The sequence below is a fragment of the Megascapheus bottae genome, chromosome 10 (genome assembly GCF_031878675.1).
Source record: "Megascapheus bottae isolate mThoBot1 chromosome 10, mThoBot2.hap1, whole genome shotgun sequence".
In the NCBI taxonomy this organism is placed as follows: domain Eukaryota; kingdom Metazoa; phylum Chordata; class Mammalia; order Rodentia; family Geomyidae; genus Megascapheus; species Megascapheus bottae.
This window is the reverse complement of record NC_143518.1, coordinates 46,241,851-46,259,919: the sequence shown is the minus strand read 5'-3', so window position 1 is coordinate 46,259,919 and position 18,069 is coordinate 46,241,851. Positions and strand designations below refer to the sequence as shown.

Genomic DNA, 18,069 nt, shown 5'->3' with positions numbered 1-18,069 from the left:
GCAGACATGAGCTGTTAGTCCCAGCAAGTTTTCTGTTTATTTGCTAGATTTGCTTTATTTATTTATTTATTTATTTATTTATTGTAATGGTTAGGTGCTCAAAACCTGGTTTCTGCTTAGGTAAGCATTCACCACTTGTGCCATGACTCCAGCTGAGATAGTTAATGAGAGGCCAAGCCTTTTCTTTGACACAATTGTGCCAATTGCCTATTTATGTAGTGTGTTTTCCATAATCCACATCCACTGTGTACTGTATATGACCTTCCATTTGCCTTTAAAAATGTTTTTGATGTGAAGAAATTTAAGAATTTCTAATCAATCTGAAATCAGCTCTCTTCTAGACCTTTAGCATCTTCTTATTTTTTTTTTTTGTTATTTATTTGATAGTGGCCTCTCCTACATGTAACTTTGTGAGAAAATGAATTGTGGCAAAAATACATGCAGAACCAAAATTACCTTGATTTTCTTCTTTATGTAACCCAGTGGCAGACCATGTATTCATTGTTACACAGCCACCCAGTGTCTATTTCCAGTGTTTTACAGAAACCTTGTAGCCTTTCACTGACTATGCCACATTACCGTCTTCTCCTGGCACCTGGTAAGCTTCATTCTGCTGTCAGCCTGTGAATTCATCTGTTCCGGGCGCAGATACAAATGCATTTGTCCTCTAGTGTCCTCTTGTGTCTGTCTCTTTTTTAAACTTAACATAATGTCTTCAAATACATCCATTTCCTTTTTATAGCTGAGTAATATTCCACTTTGTGTAGTACTACTCTTTGCTTATCCATACCTTTGTTGAAGCCTGCTTCCTTTCCTCATCTTCTGGTTTTTGTGACACTACTGGGATTTGCTGTGCAAACGTGGAGGCCCAGCTTTGAGTTCCTTGGAGAGTAGAATTGTTGGATCATACAAGTAATTTGATTTACTTTTTTTGTGGAACTGCCAAACTATCCCCCTCCTCCACAAAACATTTTTCCCTCAAAACGACTAATCTTTGCAAAGATTTTCCAAGACATTTAGCTGTTCACAAAAAGTAACAGCTCTCTTTACTTTTGCTCCTGTAATTTCATCAGTTGCTATTTAAGTTTACTTGCGCAATTGCAATAAGAAGTCTCCAGTGCCGTGAGCAGCATACAAACATCTACAGCTGGCGTCTGCTAAGCCTCCCACTCCATGGCAAGACCAGAGAGAGTCTTGGAATCTCTCTTCCCAGCCAGGGGCTCCAGTGTGCTGTGGACTCACTGAGCACTGAGACCAGGACACCAAGCTAGAGAACAAGGCTGGTTGGTCAAGGAGAGGCCAGAAAAGAGTTTCTATCAATTGACCAAATTATCTTTGTTTTGTTAAGTTGTAGATAGACATGCAGAATCAAAGGGGAAAAACTTGTTATTGTTCAATACTATTTGGAGAAAGGTAGACTGCAAAGGCTATAAGACACAATGGGAAGCCACTTGGTCTAATGGTATTTTTCTCACTCCCTCTTGTCCACTCTCTCCTTCCTTCCTTCCTTCCTTCCTTCCTTCCTTCCTTCCTTCCTTCCTTCCTTCCTTCCTTCCTTCCTTTCTTCCTTCCCACTCCTTCTTCCTCTTCCTCTCTCTCCCTCTCTCTCTCCCTCTCTCCTCTCTCTCTCTCCCTCTCTCTCTCTGTCTCTGTCTCTCTGTCTCTGTCTCTCTGTCTCTGTCTCTCTGTCTCTCTCTCCCTCTCCCTCTCCCTCTCCCTCTCCCTCTTTCCTTTTCTTACTTTTTTCTATGCTGGTATTGTAGCTTGAACACAGGGCTTAGGCACTGTTCTCTAGGTTTTGTGCTTAGCCTTTTCCCTCAAGGCGAACATTCTACCATTTGAACCTTAGTTCCACTTTTAGCTTTTTGATAGTTACTTAGAAATAAGAATCTCATGGATTTTCCTGCCAGGGTTGGTTTACTGATCTCAGCCTCCTTGAATGGCAAGGATTACAGGCGTGAGGCACTGGTGCTCAGCTGATATCTTTATCCTACAACCTGTTGAATGTAAGAAAGGAGCAGGGATCTGTGGCAACAGGCCTGTATTCCTCCATGTCTTCCCATTTCATGTGGCCAGGGTGGTGCACTGGAGATAAACCTGTGTACAGGATGCAGGAGATTGCATCTGCTCTCAGGGGGAGGGAAGCTCTCATGTTAATATTCTCGGTTGAGAGGTGATGAGAGTATTTTTATTCACTTTTTACATCACATTTATTTTAAGGATGTTTCAGGCCAACATGTCAGTTTATGAGTACAGTGCACACAGTGTGTTTCGTCTACAGCACCCCTTTCATTGTTCTTCCAGCCCTCCCATCTCTTTGATTTCCCAGCTTCATGGGCTGTGCATTGAATAGCATGACTCCTATAATGGGAAGGTTTACTAGGCAGTTCTAAAGTGAAGTCACATAGCTGAAGGAGGAATACTTTTATCTCCCAGCAGCTTTCCTTGTGGTTAAACGTTTGGGGAAGTGGTCCTGGGAATAAGGTCCAAAGGTATGGGGTTTGTTTGAAAATGCAAGCATGGTGAACAGGACTTATTAATAGTCTCTAAGATTGTGAGGGACACTCTTTGAGTGATGGAAAGCAGCTGTCTCCTCTCTCCCCAAAAAGCTGGACAAGAAGAACAGAGTTCAATTGCAATAAGTGGGTTTAAGAACTCTGTCCATAAAGTTCAAGACAATAAACCCACAAGACAAAAGTCACTTCTCTGTGTCACAATTGTGTAGCTTACTATCATTTTTCTAGTTGTTTATGCATGGGCTATCCTGAATCTTGAACAAGTTTGTTGTTGTTGTTTTTTTTTTTTTTTTTAAGAAACTGTCACCATCTGAAAGTATAAGGTGTCCTTCCTGTTAGCCTTCTAATGCTCCATATGGGAGAATGCCTTGCTCTTAAGTCTTTCCTAATATTGAACTGGAAAACTTGGGGTCTCCTTGTTCATTTCTGCTTTCTTTTTCTCTAAGAGGTAAAGCATTCTTATAGTGTTGATAATATATATCTTTCTGTCTATTTGGTCAATGTAGTCATGAGTGTGTGTGAGTGTGTGTGTGTGTGTGTGTGTGTGTGTGTGTGTGTGTGTTGGTCCTGGGGCTTGAACTCAGGGCCTAAGTGCTGCCTTTAGCTTTTTTGCTCAAGGCTGGTTTTTCATTATTTGAAACGAGCTTTGTTTCAAGTTTTTTTTTTTTTATGGTTAATTGGAGATAAGAATCTCAGGGAAACTGCAGCCTATGTGTCTTTGGGTATTGCGTTCTTAGTATAATCGTTTTTCCAAGTCTTTCCATTTCCTTACTAATGGGGAAATGTCATTCTTTCATGGTTTCCCTCATTTGTAATAATTAGAATGTGCCTATAAAGCCACAAGTAAACCCAACGGATTAAACCTGGACATGATTAATTAAATAACAGTCTAAACATTCTGAACTCAAAGAAATGGAAACAAGAGGTTTGTGTGGTGTGTGTGTGTGTGTGTGTGTGTGTGTGCGTGCGTGTGTGTGTGTGTGTGTGTGTGTGTTTTAATTGTTCTGTTTCCAGGTATTTCTTTTTTTCTTTTCTGCCAGTCCTGGGCTTGCGCTCAGGGCCTGAGCACTGTCCTTGGACTTTCTCAAGGCTAGAGCTCTACCACTTGAGCCTCAGCATCACTTCCGGCGGCTTTTTTTTTTTCTATGTATGTGGTACCGAGGAATCGAACCCGGGTCTTCATGCATGCTAGGCAAGCACTTTAACCACTAAGACAAGCTCCCGGCCCCCAGGCATTTCTTTTTTCTTTCTTTTTCTCCTTTGGTTTATTCCCTGTTGTCACAGTTTTGGGTTTCTGTACCCTTTATCTTGTATAGAAATTTATCTGATTTGGGGAAAGAAAGGGGAGTCAGACAAGTGGTGGGCCAAACAGTGAACCAATTCAACAATAATACTCATTCCACGCTATGTTGGAAGTGACAGCTGGGAAGAGAGGGGAAAGTGGGAAAAAATGAAGGAGAAGGTAGCAATGTTCAAGGAGAAATGTATTCATTACCATGCTCAAGTAATACATCACTTTTACAATAAAAAATTACACTCTAAAAAAAGAACAATAATAATAACACAAACCTTGAACACACACTTAACAACTCTGCAGCTTGTTCCACATTTGTCATGGTATCCTTACACAAGATTGAATCTCCTTGACTCCAACAAAAAGATTAAAATATTCTGATTAAAAAGAAAAGATTCTCAGGAACTGTCTTGATGGGTTGACTTCAAACCACAATCCTTACATCTCAGCCTCCTGAGTATCTAGGATTACAGAACTGAGCTATTGGCACCTGCTGTGGTCATAATTTCTTTTTTTAGATCTGCCTTCAGTGAGGCTGGATACTATGTAGGATGCATATTGTAGTCACTGATATAGCATGCATATTTAATTTGAATACATTATGAAATTGTATATAAGTCAACACAGAAAATGTTTTAAAATAATAGTATGTTAATTATAAAGAAGAATACAATAAATGCTATATGAATTAGGAGCATATCCAATCTGCAATGCTTTATGTAATAATGCCTTATGATTGGGGGGGTCAGGTAGTAGAAAAATTTAAAAATGAGAAAAAAAGGAGTTGTGGGTACCTTATTAACTTGTAGCCTGTCAGGCAGATGGAAAGGTCCATAAATTTCTTCTCTACCATTGTTCTTGTCATTTCTACTCCCTATTAGGTTAATTACACCCATTTATTTTGAATCAGTAAGTGGTGTCTTATTAGCCCAACTGGGGATTATTTTCAGGGCAAGCTTTGGTTCTCAGAGGTTTGACTGACATTAAACTGAGTCTTTTTTTTAAGCTAAGACTATAAATTGCAGCTCTGTCAGTGCTAACTGAATGCATTCTGCTGTGTTCATTTTCATCTTGTACTGATGAAGATTGTTGCTATGTGGCCGAGTGCTTTCTTGATGTCTGTCAGGGGGTCGGGGTGAATCATGATTCAGCTCTGACTCTCATAATGTTTTTAGTCTTCAAAAATCCAGCACTGGAGTGGGAAAATGACTTGGGGTGGCTTCAAATCCTCTCTGCATTTCCATTTCCTTTATCTACCTTATAGGAATGTTAAAAGGATTAAATGAAGCAAAATAAGGTACATCAAGTCCAGAGTCCATTGCACCTAGCCCTTGAGTCATGCAACTCAGCTTTAGCTCACAGAGGAAACTCTTGCTTATCAGATAATATGATTAGCTTCTCATCACTTAGTGGAATTCATTCAGGTTACAGGCAGAGGGGTTTGTATAAAGTTAACAAGGACACCAAGGATCCAATTCTATGGCTACTTTTTCTATAGTTAAAAGAAAATGTTTGGCTGGGGGACAGTGGCTCACAGAGTCTAAGATCTGAAGACTCAGATTTGAAGCTAGTTGGGCAGAAAAATCCTTAAGACTCATATCTCCAATCAACCGGAAAAAAGCAGAAGTAGAAGTGTTGCTTAATGGAAGAGTACTAGCCTTGGGGCGAGAGAGCCAAGCATGCGTGCAGTGCATTGAGTTCAAGCCCTAGTATTAGCATCAGACTAAGAAGTATTGGAAGCAAGGTTCAAGGGGAAGAACAGCAGCTATGAACTAGCAAGTGAATGTGATACCTTGAATTCAAATCTCAATGTCAGAAAATCAAAGGGTCAAGAAGGGCAATGTAAAATGCCAGGGCTTGAGCTCCTGGATATTGAAGAAAAAGCAGGCGTTGGGGTTTGGAAATGGATTTACTGTGGATCCAGAAGCTTTAGGATCACAATCTGTCTCAGAAAATGCTATTGTTAGTGGCCCTGTGGCTCAAGGGATAGAGCCTTGAACTGAAGAGCTCAGTATCAGAAAATGCTGTTGGGCAGGGAGCATGGCGTAGTGGTAGAGTGCTTGCCCAGCATGAATGAAGCCCTGGGTTTGATTCCTCAGTACCACATACACAGAAAAGGCCAGAAATGGTGCTGTGGCTTTAGTGGTAGAATGCTAGCCTTAAGAAAGCCCAAGGACAGTGCTAGGCCCTGATTTCAAGCCCCAAGACTGACAAAAACAAAGAAAGAAAAAGAAAATTAAAAAGAAAAAAGAAAAGAAAAAGCAAACACTATCGTTCCAAGATAGAATTATTATAATCTACTTCATATATTCCCTCCTTAAAAACATTCTACAGTTTTCTTTATTTGCCTGAGCTAGAGGTATCTTTCCAAAGTCTCAGTGTCAGTGCTCAGGCTGATTTGCTTTTACTCTGATCTGCACGCTGTGCCAGACTTCTCCTTCCCAAAGTCATGCTTAGGCTACAGGATGTGGAATATCTTTATAAATCACAGCAAGTCATTTTGAGAGTAAAACTCCCACTTAGAGGTTTACCTCAAAAGCAGAGGTAGGGCACATATTTTAATGCTAGGAGATTTAGGAAACACAATTGGGACCTTTTACTCTCTTTATTAGAGGGAGATTTACAATTCAAACACTTTAAGAGAGTGAGCATGGATCCTCTCCCTTTGCCTGCCCCCTGTACTCCAGTCCCCCAAATTAAAGAAATAGAAAATCAGGGCAAGGCCATTAACTTAATAGCCAAGAATTTATGGCTGTTATCCTACAAGGCTTATGTGAGCAAAGTCAAATAATTACTGTCTCTTTCTTTATGGTTCCTGTCACCTTTCTCATAACACTCAGTTGATTTAGTGGCTCGTTGTTACATGTCCAATGACCTAGGTTCATGATATAATGTATGTGACCACACATAATACTATGTAGATACATTAGGTGGCTAATTTTAGATAATGAACTGGATTAAAGTCACGAGTTTGGGTTTAGTCACAGTGTTGCCAACTGAACTTTTTGTCCTTGCTCTTTCCTGCTCTAGATTCTCAAATCCAAGGACTTAACATCACCGACCCAGCGCTACATTGACAGCAAAGTTGTAAAGACAAGAGGAGAGGGAGAATGGCTCTCCTTCGACGTAACCGATGCTGTCCACGAATGGCTTCACCATAAAGGTTGCAAACCATCTTCTCTTCCTCTCCCTGGTCATGTGATCAGCAGCCCAAATTTATTTAAATCAATTACAGATTTCAGGGTGTGAACGCATGTACAATGGTCTCTTTGACTTACTGTTTTTCAGACAGGAACCTGGGATTTAAAATCAGTTTACACTGTCCATGCTGTACGTTTGTACCTTCTAATAATTATATCATCCCAAATAAAAGTGAAGAGCTAGAAGCAAGATTTGCAGGTAATTGAAATTTGGTCATATGAAAAGGTGTGTGAGGGGAGGGGTATTCTCAGCCAGCATGTCTTGTTGGATAAAGTTAATTTGCATGTTAAAATAGGATTGGTTGCTGAGCTATGGGGGTTGTCATTCATTGGTTGATCATATGCTTGGAGGAAGAAAGGATTAGAGAAAGATGAGTTTCCAGTTTTCAGTGCTCAATAACCCATGATGACTGGGTCAATACTAAATGGCTCAGTAATCCTATCAAATATCAAATAATCAGTTAAGCCCTTTCCTGTCTATTCAGATACTCTAGAAGTAGACAGCATGTGTTCAAGAAATCCCATCGCCCATCCCTCAACCCAGATCTCAGCATCTGAAAAATAGATTTCATTGAAGAAAAAGAGTAGTCTTCTCATTCCTTACATCCTGTAACTCACCTTTCATAGGTCAGATTACCCCCACCTTTTCATAGTCTACACTTAAACGTAGTTTAAGTGGCTTTCTTACTAGACTTTCATAATAGCTTATGAACAATGTCCAACAAAGCTTCAGTTTTCCCCATGCTTCCCTTTAAATGAATTAGCCAAAATGCAGGGAAAATGAGGCAAGGCAAAGGGCTCCAGTCACTTGCTGTGTCCAGTGGTGGCAGGATAGGGGAGGTGAGCAGGAAGTCTTCTCTTTTCCCCGTGTGCCCAGTGTAACACCAACCCATGCTGTCAGATCAGGCCCGAGGTTTCTATTCCCCCACTTCCATTGCTCACGACCTCCTCATACTTTAGGAGGGTTACCGTGGCCCTTAGTCGTGGAAAAATACTCCCAGAGGCCGAGAGATTTATTTCAGTCTCCAACCGAGCCACAATTCTCCCGAGTGGGGAGATTAAATGCTTAAACTGGCAGTCTCTTGAGCATGCTTTGGGGAGCTCTAGTTTCTAAATCTCAGATGGAATCAGGGAAAGTGTTGGGGTTGCCATAATATAAATGAAAAAGCCCTTTCTTCTTAGCTTTCCCAAAATAACATGAGGTAAGGGTGACTTCTGTTTGACTTGAACCTAATTCACTACCGTTTAACTGAGTCTCAGTATGTGTTTCTTCGGAAAGTCTTCTGTGTTTAGCAGTCCTGGGGAGAGAGTGAACCAGCGGTCACAAGGCATGGTCTATGGCTGGGTTTTGGTGTCCAGGGTTTGAACACAGACTACGCTGAGGACTGATGAAAATAAACTGCCTAAGTTGCTCTTGGACCCTGGGTCAAAGTCTTCTATAGATTTTACAGAAGACCTCTGACCCTGCCATGGACCCTTAAGTGCCTGCCAACAAGAACCCCATTTAAAAGTGTTCACTGCCACCTTCAGGGGTCCTATTGTGCTATATCCATTGCCATGGGGGGGGTGATGCTAGCCAGCCACTGTTACCACGGCCATCACTGCTATTTGTGACAAATGGACAATAGAGGAAAATAAAATATATAGCTGATGATATATGATGAAGGTAAAAGCTAAATGTTTATTACCCAAATGCATTTTTTCAAGGTATTGATGGTGCCTCCACATATACCAGTGGTGATCAGAAAACTATAAAGTCCACTAGGAAAAAAAACAGTGGGAAGACCCCACATCTCCTGCTAATGTTGTTACCCTCCTACAGACTTGAGTCACAACAATCCAGCCGGCGGAAGAAGCGTGCTTTGGATGCGGCCTATTGCTTTAGGTAAAGAAATGAAAATACAACCACATAATTACATTGCTTCACCCTTGTTCTGCCTTGGCATTCTTCTCCTATTCATTGTCCTGGATGGTACTCAGTGTTCAAGACCTGGCATGGGACAGCAAAGGTCTTGCGTCTTATAATATCACCATCCAGGCAAAGACTAAGAATAGTTTGTCCCCCCCCCCCCCCCGCTGTCATATTCCTCAGCGCTCTAGTATTGAATCTAATGTGAGAAGAGAGAAAACTAGACCTCTCAAAGGTAATTCCTTGAAAGCACTTTGGTACTGATAAGGAAAATGAGTTCCCTGTATCCTTGTGCCTACCAAAGTCAATGTTCATTGATATCTATAGCAGTGATATGGGATTACAGGAAGGTTCAGCATGGGAGACTTTGCCCCTCTTTAGAGGGTCTGTGCGCTGATCTTCATAGTAAGAGCAATGAGACAGCAGAAGCATCCTGTCAGCCATGCCATAGGCTAGAGGATCTGACAGAAGTGGGGGAATAGAGGACAGATTTCTTTCCCCTTCCCACATGACTTTATGGAGGGAGAAAATTCTTTCTTATTAAACTTGGTGAGAAGAAGGATCTTTACTCTGAGAGTCCTGGGCAGTATAGTATAGGGTCTTCTCTGCTCAGTATGTAACAGGCCATAAGGAACATGGCATTGCGCGCGCGCGCGTGTGTGTGTGTGTGTGTGTGTGTGTGTGTGTGTGTGTACTAGCACTAGGGCTTGAACTCAGAGCCTTCGTTGTCCTTTTTCACTCAAGGCTGATGCTCTATCACTTGAGCCACAGCTCCAATTCTGGCTTTTTGGTGGTTAATTGACGTTAAGAGTCTCTTGGACTTTCCTGTCTGGGTTACCTTTGTGCTGTGATCCTCAGATCTCAGCCTCCTGAATAGCTAGGATTACACGTGTGAGCCACCAGCATCGCACTAAGAGAATGACATTGTTGGTTTCCAGAGGCCATGGTTATAGCTGCAAGACTCCATACATACATACATACATACATACATACATACATACATACATGTATATATATATATATAATTTTTTTAACCTTTGATGTTGGGATTCTTAGATGAATTAGCAGATGGTGGAATACAGGATACATTCTCAAAGGAAAATGCCATCAAGTGAAAATAGCTGTTGAATTTCTTAAATGTAAAATATAAAGGAAGATAATGTTGCTCTGATAACACTTAGTTTCTCTCTACCACCTTCTTCTTTATGTCTAATTATTTGAGGGTGAGGTTGACTTTTTCTCTCACAGCCAATGTAATCAGGGTCTAGAACTTATAAAAGAACGTAGTCCAATGAATCTCCACAACGTTCTACCAGAAAGGTCACAAAGACTATCAACTTGTGGCCCATAATATTGGCTTATCACATACAATGAGTAAATGAATAGCTTTTGTTTATTTGGTTGGTTTTGGATTTGGTGTGAGGTAGGGGTGAGGTAGATGGGAAATCAACTTTAAAAGTCTGCCTTGCTTTTTCTTTTAACAGAAATGTGCAGGATAATTGCTGCCTGCGTCCACTTTACATTGATTTCAAGAGGGATCTTGGGTGGAAATGGATACACGAACCCAAAGGGTACAATGCCAACTTCTGTGCTGGTGCATGTCCATACTTATGGAGCTCAGACACTCAGCATAGCAGGGTAAGTGTTTGGCTAACTTAGCTTTTCCATTCTTAGGTTTCCAGGTTTACCTGCTGAATTCTACCTAGGTATACCTAACTGAATTACAATTGAAATGGTGTCTTCCTACCACATCGCCTGTATGGCTGCTAGACACACTTTTTATGGATGAAGAGAAGGATGAATGTAGGCTATAAGAAAACCCAAAAAGTAACACAGTCGTCAGTTTAAAGCTGTAGGTCATAGGCTTGAACTCTGGGCCTGGGCACTGTCCCAGAGCTTCTTTTGCTCAAGCCTAGCACTCTACCACTTGAGCCACAGCACCATTTGCAGCTTTTGAAAGTAAGAGTCACTCGGACTTTTTTGCCCTGTCTGGCTTCGAGCTGCGATTTTATATTCTTCATAGCTAAAAGCACAGATAGGGAAGAACTTTAAAAAACACCCCTTTTTGAATCACGATAATCAGTCTAGTTGTATGTATAGTGGAGGTTTGAAGGGACTCAGGTCTCCAGATTAAAAAAAGGCTGTGTTATACTTAGGAACTGTCATGTTAGAAAGAATACTGGAAACTTCATCTGACTCTTTGTCATACTGTTTTGTTAGTGTATCACAATTAGGAAATCATTTAATCTTTCTGAAGCTCTCTGGCTAAAGGAATATCTATACTAAAAATGATCCTTGAAATAATAAGGCCACACTTAAAACTTGTTGTGGGATACAAAAATATCTGGTATATATGAAATTGCCTTGGAATATTGGTGTTTTGTCATGTTTAATATAACTCAAAGTAAATAAGAATTTGAGTATTTTATCAGGGTGCTTCAGTGAGGATAAGGCCAGAAGGCTGAATTCAGAAGGCATGTTCAAGGTTGTGCCTACAGTTCCCAGCTCAGATTGGCAAAGTAATGATGATATTTGCCTATATACTTTCTCTTGCTGGCTAATGATTTAAGATCTTAGCCATGGAAAAGACTTCACACACTTTCTTCTTCAAGCCTTTCATTTAAAATGGAAACAAAGTAAAATTTTTGTGTGCAGATGATATGGATGACTTACCAAAGATAAAAGAAGAAAATTAGTGACAAACCAGGGCTCACATGTCTTCTTTTATAGGCAGATGCGGGTTTACTCGACCTTCCTGAGTTTAATTCCTAAAATGTGGCTGCATGTGAGGTTTCTAGTTTGTACGTTATGCCTCTGTAAATCTCTCGATTAAAGAGGCATTAAAAAAATTGCCGTCACTGCAGGGTAGGAAAAAGAAACTCTGCCAAAAAGACTGCATAATGCACTCAGCTGGATTCAAGAGTTTTTTTTTGGGGGGGGCTATTATCAATTATTTTGGACAATCTGAGTTCTAAAAAAATCACTCTCTGGTTCTGAAAAAATCACGGGTTAGTAGAATATGAAGTCTATTTATTTAGAAATGGCTGTAGAGGCTGGAGTTAATTGACAATACGTCTCCCCTTTCTGTAGTCCTTCTCCCAGATCCATTCGCCCAGACCCCCCAGCCCCCACCCCCTGTAGGATTTAGCACTCTGGAGTACCATGTGCTTGGCCATGTGAGGAACACTTACACATGCCCACCCTTTTGTGTTCACCTCTGGGCAGGCTGCTTCTCTGGGCTACTGCAGCAGTAGCTGTAATGCAGGCAAAGCCCAGTTGCCAAGAAGAAACCCAATTCTCCTCTGCGATACACAGAGGGAGTGTGTGGAAGCTGAGACCATGCTTGTTTTTCAAGGGGAGAGGAAGAATAACTATGATGGTCACAAATATGTGGTTTGGACAGTTACCCAAGAAGCCAGGGGGAGCTTTATAATGTAGTCAGTGTTGCTGCACTGAACAGATCTTCTGTCTTAAGCTGAAAATGTGGCAATGAATCTCGAGGAAAAGGTCACTTGTTGTTTGACTAACACATTAATGGCATCCTTGGAAATGTTCTGTGCCACCAATGGGGACCCTCCGTATTTCTATTTTTTTTGGGGGGGGCTGCTTGAACTTAGAGCCTGGACATTGCCCTCGAGCTCTTTTGCTCAAGGCTAGTGCTCTACCACTTTGAGCCACAACTCAACTTCTGGCTTTTGGGTGGTTAATTGGAGCTAAGAGTCTCATGGTTTTTCCTGCTCAGGATGGCTTAGAATCGTGCTCCTCACATCTCAGCCTCCTGAGTAGCTGGGATTACAGGTGAGAGCCATCAGTGCCTAGCTCTATACCTCTATTAGTCGAAGTCATAAATCCTTCTAGGACAGATGGAGAAAAAAAGGTACAAGATTAATGATAGAATGATAGCATCCGTCTAACCACTATCATTTACCCTATGGAAAGATGTAAGAAAGTAAACAATTCAGAATGTGCACTGCTTTTTATGTCATTCTTTGTATCCATGTAATTATGAAGCAATGGCTAAATGATCAATGATTATTTGAGGGAGGGGACAATCTTGAGGGTTAAATTTTCTTGGGACCTTGTGTTTGCTAGGCAGGAACTTTACCACTTATGTTCCCAGTTCCTTCCGATAGAGAGATTCTTTTTTTTTTTCCCCTGTCAGTCATGGGGCTTGAACTCTGTACCTGAGCTCTTCAGTTCAAGGCTACCTCCCTACCCCTGGAGCCACAGTGCCACTTCTGCTTTTCTAGTAGTTATTTGGAAGTAAGAGTCTCATTAACTTTAGTGCCTGGCCTGGCTTTGAACCTCAACCCTCAGATCTCAGCCTCCTGAGTAGCTAGGATTACAGTACCACAGTGCCTATCTTTTTAATGATTGAGATAGGTTCTTGCAATTTTTTTGTCCTTGAATGGCAGTCCTTCTTAACTCAGTCTGGATTACATGGTATGAGCTCTTTCCTTCCTTCTTTATTCCCTTGCCTTCTTTTATTGCCTGCCTGCCTGACTCCTTTCCTTCCTTCCTTCCTTCCTTCCTTCCTTCCTTCCTTCCTTCCTTCCTTCCTTCCTTCCTTCCTTCCTCCCTCCCTCCTACCCTCCCTCCCTTCCTTTCTCCATTCCTCCCTTTTCCTTTCCCTCCCTTCCTCCCTCACTCTTTCTTCCTTCCTTTCTCTCTCTCTTTCTTTCTTTCTTATGTAAATTTAGGTGCCATCATATTGACCACTGAAAATACTTAACACAAGAAAACTTGATTTTTGCAAACAGGTGTCTTTTTCTGTATCCAGGGGTAAACTTCTAATGAGACTTGAATACATCATCCTATTTTTCTACTTTTCCATGCATTTTTTTAACTTGGCATCTCATATTTGTTGGATTGTTTTTTAAATTGTATTTTATTATTGGGATAATGTATAAAAGGGTTACAGTTATATTCGTCAGGTTATGGGTGCATTACTTCTTGAACCTTGATAACTCTTCTCATGTTGGGTTGTTTTATGCTGGAAGACTTACTATGACTACAGAGTACAAAGACTATAGAGTCCCTGCTCTCAAAAAAGCTGTTCATATATGTGACCATTTAAAATGAGTTGTCATGAATCATCTTCAGTTACACATTTGTATAGAAACAAGGCAAAACACTAAGAGTCTTGGAATGTGTGCAAAGCAAAGCTGTAATCAGAGCAGACTTACTAAGGACAGAAAAGAAGAAAATCATGGAATCAGGAAGTTTGTCCAAGATGACTCTTACAGAATTATTTTTTAATATATACCAAAGAGAGCAAGTGAGACAGACAGACAGACAGAGTCAGAGAGAGAGAGAGAGAGAGAAAGAGAGAGAGAGAGAGACAGAGAAAGAGATAGAGAAAGAAAAAAAAGGAAGAAACATAGAGGGATGTAGGATGGAGGGAGTAAGGGAGAGAGAGGAAGAGAAGGAGGGAAGGAGGGAGGAAGGGAAAAGAAGAAAGAAAAGCAGGCAAGCATGCTATGGGGGAATGACTCAATTTGGTGATTGTGTAAAACACATACCAGTCTGACCAGAGAATTAAAAAAACATTTAAGGCCAAATAATTAAAATTACCTGTTCAGTGCTGTGAATGATTTACAAAACTATCTGAAATGGTTCTTTAAAAGCATTGTTTTTTATTTTTGTTTGGTCTGTTGTTATATCATGTCTTCTCTGCACTGTCCATTCAGGTCCTCAGCCTGTATAACACCATCAATCCAGAAGCTTCTGCTTCTCCCTGTTGTGTATCCCAAGATTTGGAACCTCTAACAATTCTCTACTACATTGGCAAAACCCCCAAGATCGAGCAGCTTTCCAATATGATTGTCAAGTCTTGCAAATGTAGCTAAGATTCCGGGCCAAGTGACCAGACAAAATTCACAGTGAAGATGATGATGATGATGATGATGATGATGATGATGAAGAATGACAACAATGATGACGTCAACAATGTTCACCACAAGAAAACACAAGAGAGCCTCGGTTTATCAGTATAAAAAAAACAAAAAGTTTTGAAAAAGCGGTACCAGGTCGTGTTCTGTTTGTTAAAACTGGCATTGAAAGAAACAAACAAAATTTAAAAAAGGAAGGCTTTATTCTGAATTTCACCTCCTTTTTAAGCGAGAGACAGACACAAGAAGCAAAATCTTTTTTTTAAAGAAAAAAATAAACACTGGAAGAATTTGTGTTAATTATGTGAAAGAAAACAAAAAATAAATAAAACAAAAACAAAACATAAAAAGCCCTGTCTTTCCTATCCCACACCTCACTTGATTTTTCTGTATTGCTGAGACATGTGCAGCCCTCCTTCCCAGCCTTCGAGTTAATCGTGAGTTATTTATTGTGTGTTACTATATAATGAACGTTTCATTGCCCTTGGAAAATAAAACAGGTGTATAAAGTGGAGACCAGAAATGTATGGCTGGCTGAAGGAATTTGAACTCAAATGAGCCAGAAAGAAATAAAAAGAAAAAAGAAAGCAAGGAAAAAAAGAAAAGAAGAAAAAAAGAGGTCATGTGATTGGCAGGAGCACACAAGTGACTTATTAGATGGCCTGAGCTGGTCTGTAGTGAGATGGAAATACTCGGAGTACCTGCCTTGTACCGACTGCAGAAGGAAACTTGGTGTAAGGTTCAAATACTACCATGCCTATGTTAATAAAGAAAACTTTCTGTCAGAATAAGTCTGTTAGATTTTTTCTTCCTTTTAATTGTAAATGGTTCTTTTGCAGTTTAGTAAACCAATGAAATATGGAGATACATGTGTTGGTCAAACTTTGAACCTTAAAAGTAGAGCTATGTTACAGGTTTTTGTTTTTCTTCATTTGTTTGGGGGTGTATATAGCCTTACCTGTATTATTAAGATAGTTGGTTATAAAAGGCAGCGTAATTGAAAAAAACATCTGCAGATCTCACTGTTGGAAACTATTAGATCAAAATATTAACTACTTTACATGTAATGTGTAAATTCTTACTTTATTTTTTATACTCTAATAATGATAAGGTCAAGTATGATTTAGATTAGACTTAAAATTTGAACTCTTTTAAAATAATTATTCACAATTATAAAATGTTTCTTTTTGCCTGGCCAGTCCTATGAGTAAAATCCTGAGATTTTTGACTTGAACTACAAATCCATTTTTCATAGTATTTTCTCTCGTGCTTTATGTAGTATCTGTTCTTATGACAAGCTACGTGGGTCCACTTTTCTTTTTCTTTCTTTCTTTTATAAAAAGAGGTTGATTTGATTTGAGAACTCTTCCCTTATTTTCTAAACATTGCTCTTAAGTCAAGTCAGATTTTAAAAATCCTCTGCGGGAAACGGGGGACACTGTGGAGACATAGACAAGTAAGCAAAATGTAGTCTAGAAAAGGCTTAGGATTGATTTGAACTCAGGCTATGATAGGTTTGTCTAACTTGATTTAATTAATATTTCACAGAATTTGATTGTCATTTAAAAGCAGAGTGCAAAGGAAACTGTGTGTGTGTGTGTGTGTGTGTGTGTGTGTGTGTGTGTGTGTGTGTGTGTGTGTACGGTTTGAAATCAGGGCCGAGGCACCGTCCCTTAGCTTTTTCATTCAAGCCTAATGCCCTACCACTTGAGCCACAGCTCCATTTCCAGCTTGATGGTAATTCATTGTATATAAGTCTCATGAACTTTCCTGCCCAGGTTGGTTTCAAAGCATGATCCTCAGATCTCAGCTTCTTGAATAGATAGGGTTACAGGCATGTGCACTGATACCAGACTCTAAAACATCTTTTTACTTTCTTCTTTTTAATGTTGGGGAGGATTGAAAGGTACCCATTTTAGATGATCTTCCCCCCCCCCCCCCCCGAAAGGGAAAAATTTCAGATGAACACAAATTACTTCATTTATCTTCTTGGAATTAAAGTTTGCACAGACATTCTTTGATGGTTGAAATGGCACAAGCCAAATTCTCCCAGGAGCCAAGTAGTCTTTGTTTCATTGGAGTGTATTTTAGATCTGTGGCTAAGCACTTACTTGCTTTGGAAATAATCTGACACATCACTGTAAAGGAGATTCTGTGTCTCCAGGTTTGATAGGATTATAATTGTCACTTATTAAAATACAAAAGAATAGATAAAAAATAGAATATTTGCAGTTTTACCTAAAGGACCGCCTAGTAAGGCATCCAAAGAGAAACTGCTTGATATGGAATATTTTCTTATTTTTTTAAAAAAATTCCTGGTCATTAATAAAAATGGGGAATTTGATTGGCTAGTCTGAAAACCAGAATAAACAGAGATAAGTTATCAAAATCATGAATAACCCTTCGCCGGATGTAACCCAAAGCCAGATTTGAGTTATGTTGAAGTCTTAAAATTCTGTCAATTTTAAAAAGAAAATCAATTCTGTGTAGGTCACTTTGATTTCTGCAGGTATTTTGCTCTTGGATAAAATGACATTTTTGTTTTGTATTTTATCTTTCTTCATGAATGCACTGATCATATTTTAAATGCTCTAAGATCTTGTAAGTCTTTTCTTTTTTGAGGGTTCTATAAGATCTTTATTTCCCACAAGTAAAATTTGAACACTGCTGCAAGAGGGGCGGGGGGAAGGGAGAAGTGATAGACTGTGCATGGGATAGCAGTCTGCAGCAGTAAAATTTTGTGGTTGGCATGGTTTTAAAAAATGGAACATAAGAATAGCTGTTTTGTATTTTGATGACCAATTATGCTGTATTTTAACACAATGTATGTTTGTTTTTTTGTGGTGCTCTAGTGGTAAATAAATTATTTCAATTATGTGTGTTGTGTTCTTCCTGACATATTACTATCTTGGAGGATTAAAAGCAAAAACCAGAAAACACCCATGGAGAGATATTAGCATTTTTGACAGGAAAAGCAGGGCATCAAAACCTGCCCTTTGCTACCTTCTGAAATGTCATGCTTAAGCTTCAGAACCAAAACATGTCTATCAAGAACTGAAGAAAGCCTCTAGCAGTACTTATTATTATTGTTATTAATAATATTATTATCTTCTTGTGATTTGGTAATTGTTTGAAATTCAGTTTTCATCCAGTTTGACTGTCTACCAGAAAGAAAAACAAAATGCAGAGAGATATTTGTACCATGATTTGGCTTTCAGGTTCTATGTGCTGCCAACCCCAAAGCCAAGAGAACTGGTCT

At 39.8% G+C, this 18,069-nt stretch overlaps 1 protein-coding gene across 3 annotated transcripts in view; it reads left to right on the top strand.

The window, feature by feature from the left end:
• Tgfb2 (transforming growth factor beta 2) overlaps positions 1-16,305 on the top strand; it is a 76,052-nt gene extending 59,747 nt beyond the window's left edge. For 2 of the 3 annotated variants that reach the window (XM_090341179.1, XM_090341180.1), the window contains 5 exons: positions 6,841-6,973; positions 7,099-7,209; positions 8,718-8,895; positions 10,404-10,557; positions 14,610-16,305. In XM_090341179.1, the coding sequence (XP_090197305.1) occupies positions 6,841-6,973; positions 7,099-7,209; positions 8,718-8,895; positions 10,404-10,557; positions 14,610-14,768 (735 nt within the window). In that variant the 3' untranslated portion in view covers positions 14,769-16,305. The remainder of the gene's footprint in view (positions 1-6,840; positions 6,974-7,098; positions 7,210-8,717; positions 8,896-10,403; positions 10,558-14,609) is intronic. The other variant, XM_090341181.1, reaches the window with a different exon arrangement.
• The last annotated feature ends 1,764 nt before the right edge of the window (positions 16,306-18,069 follow it).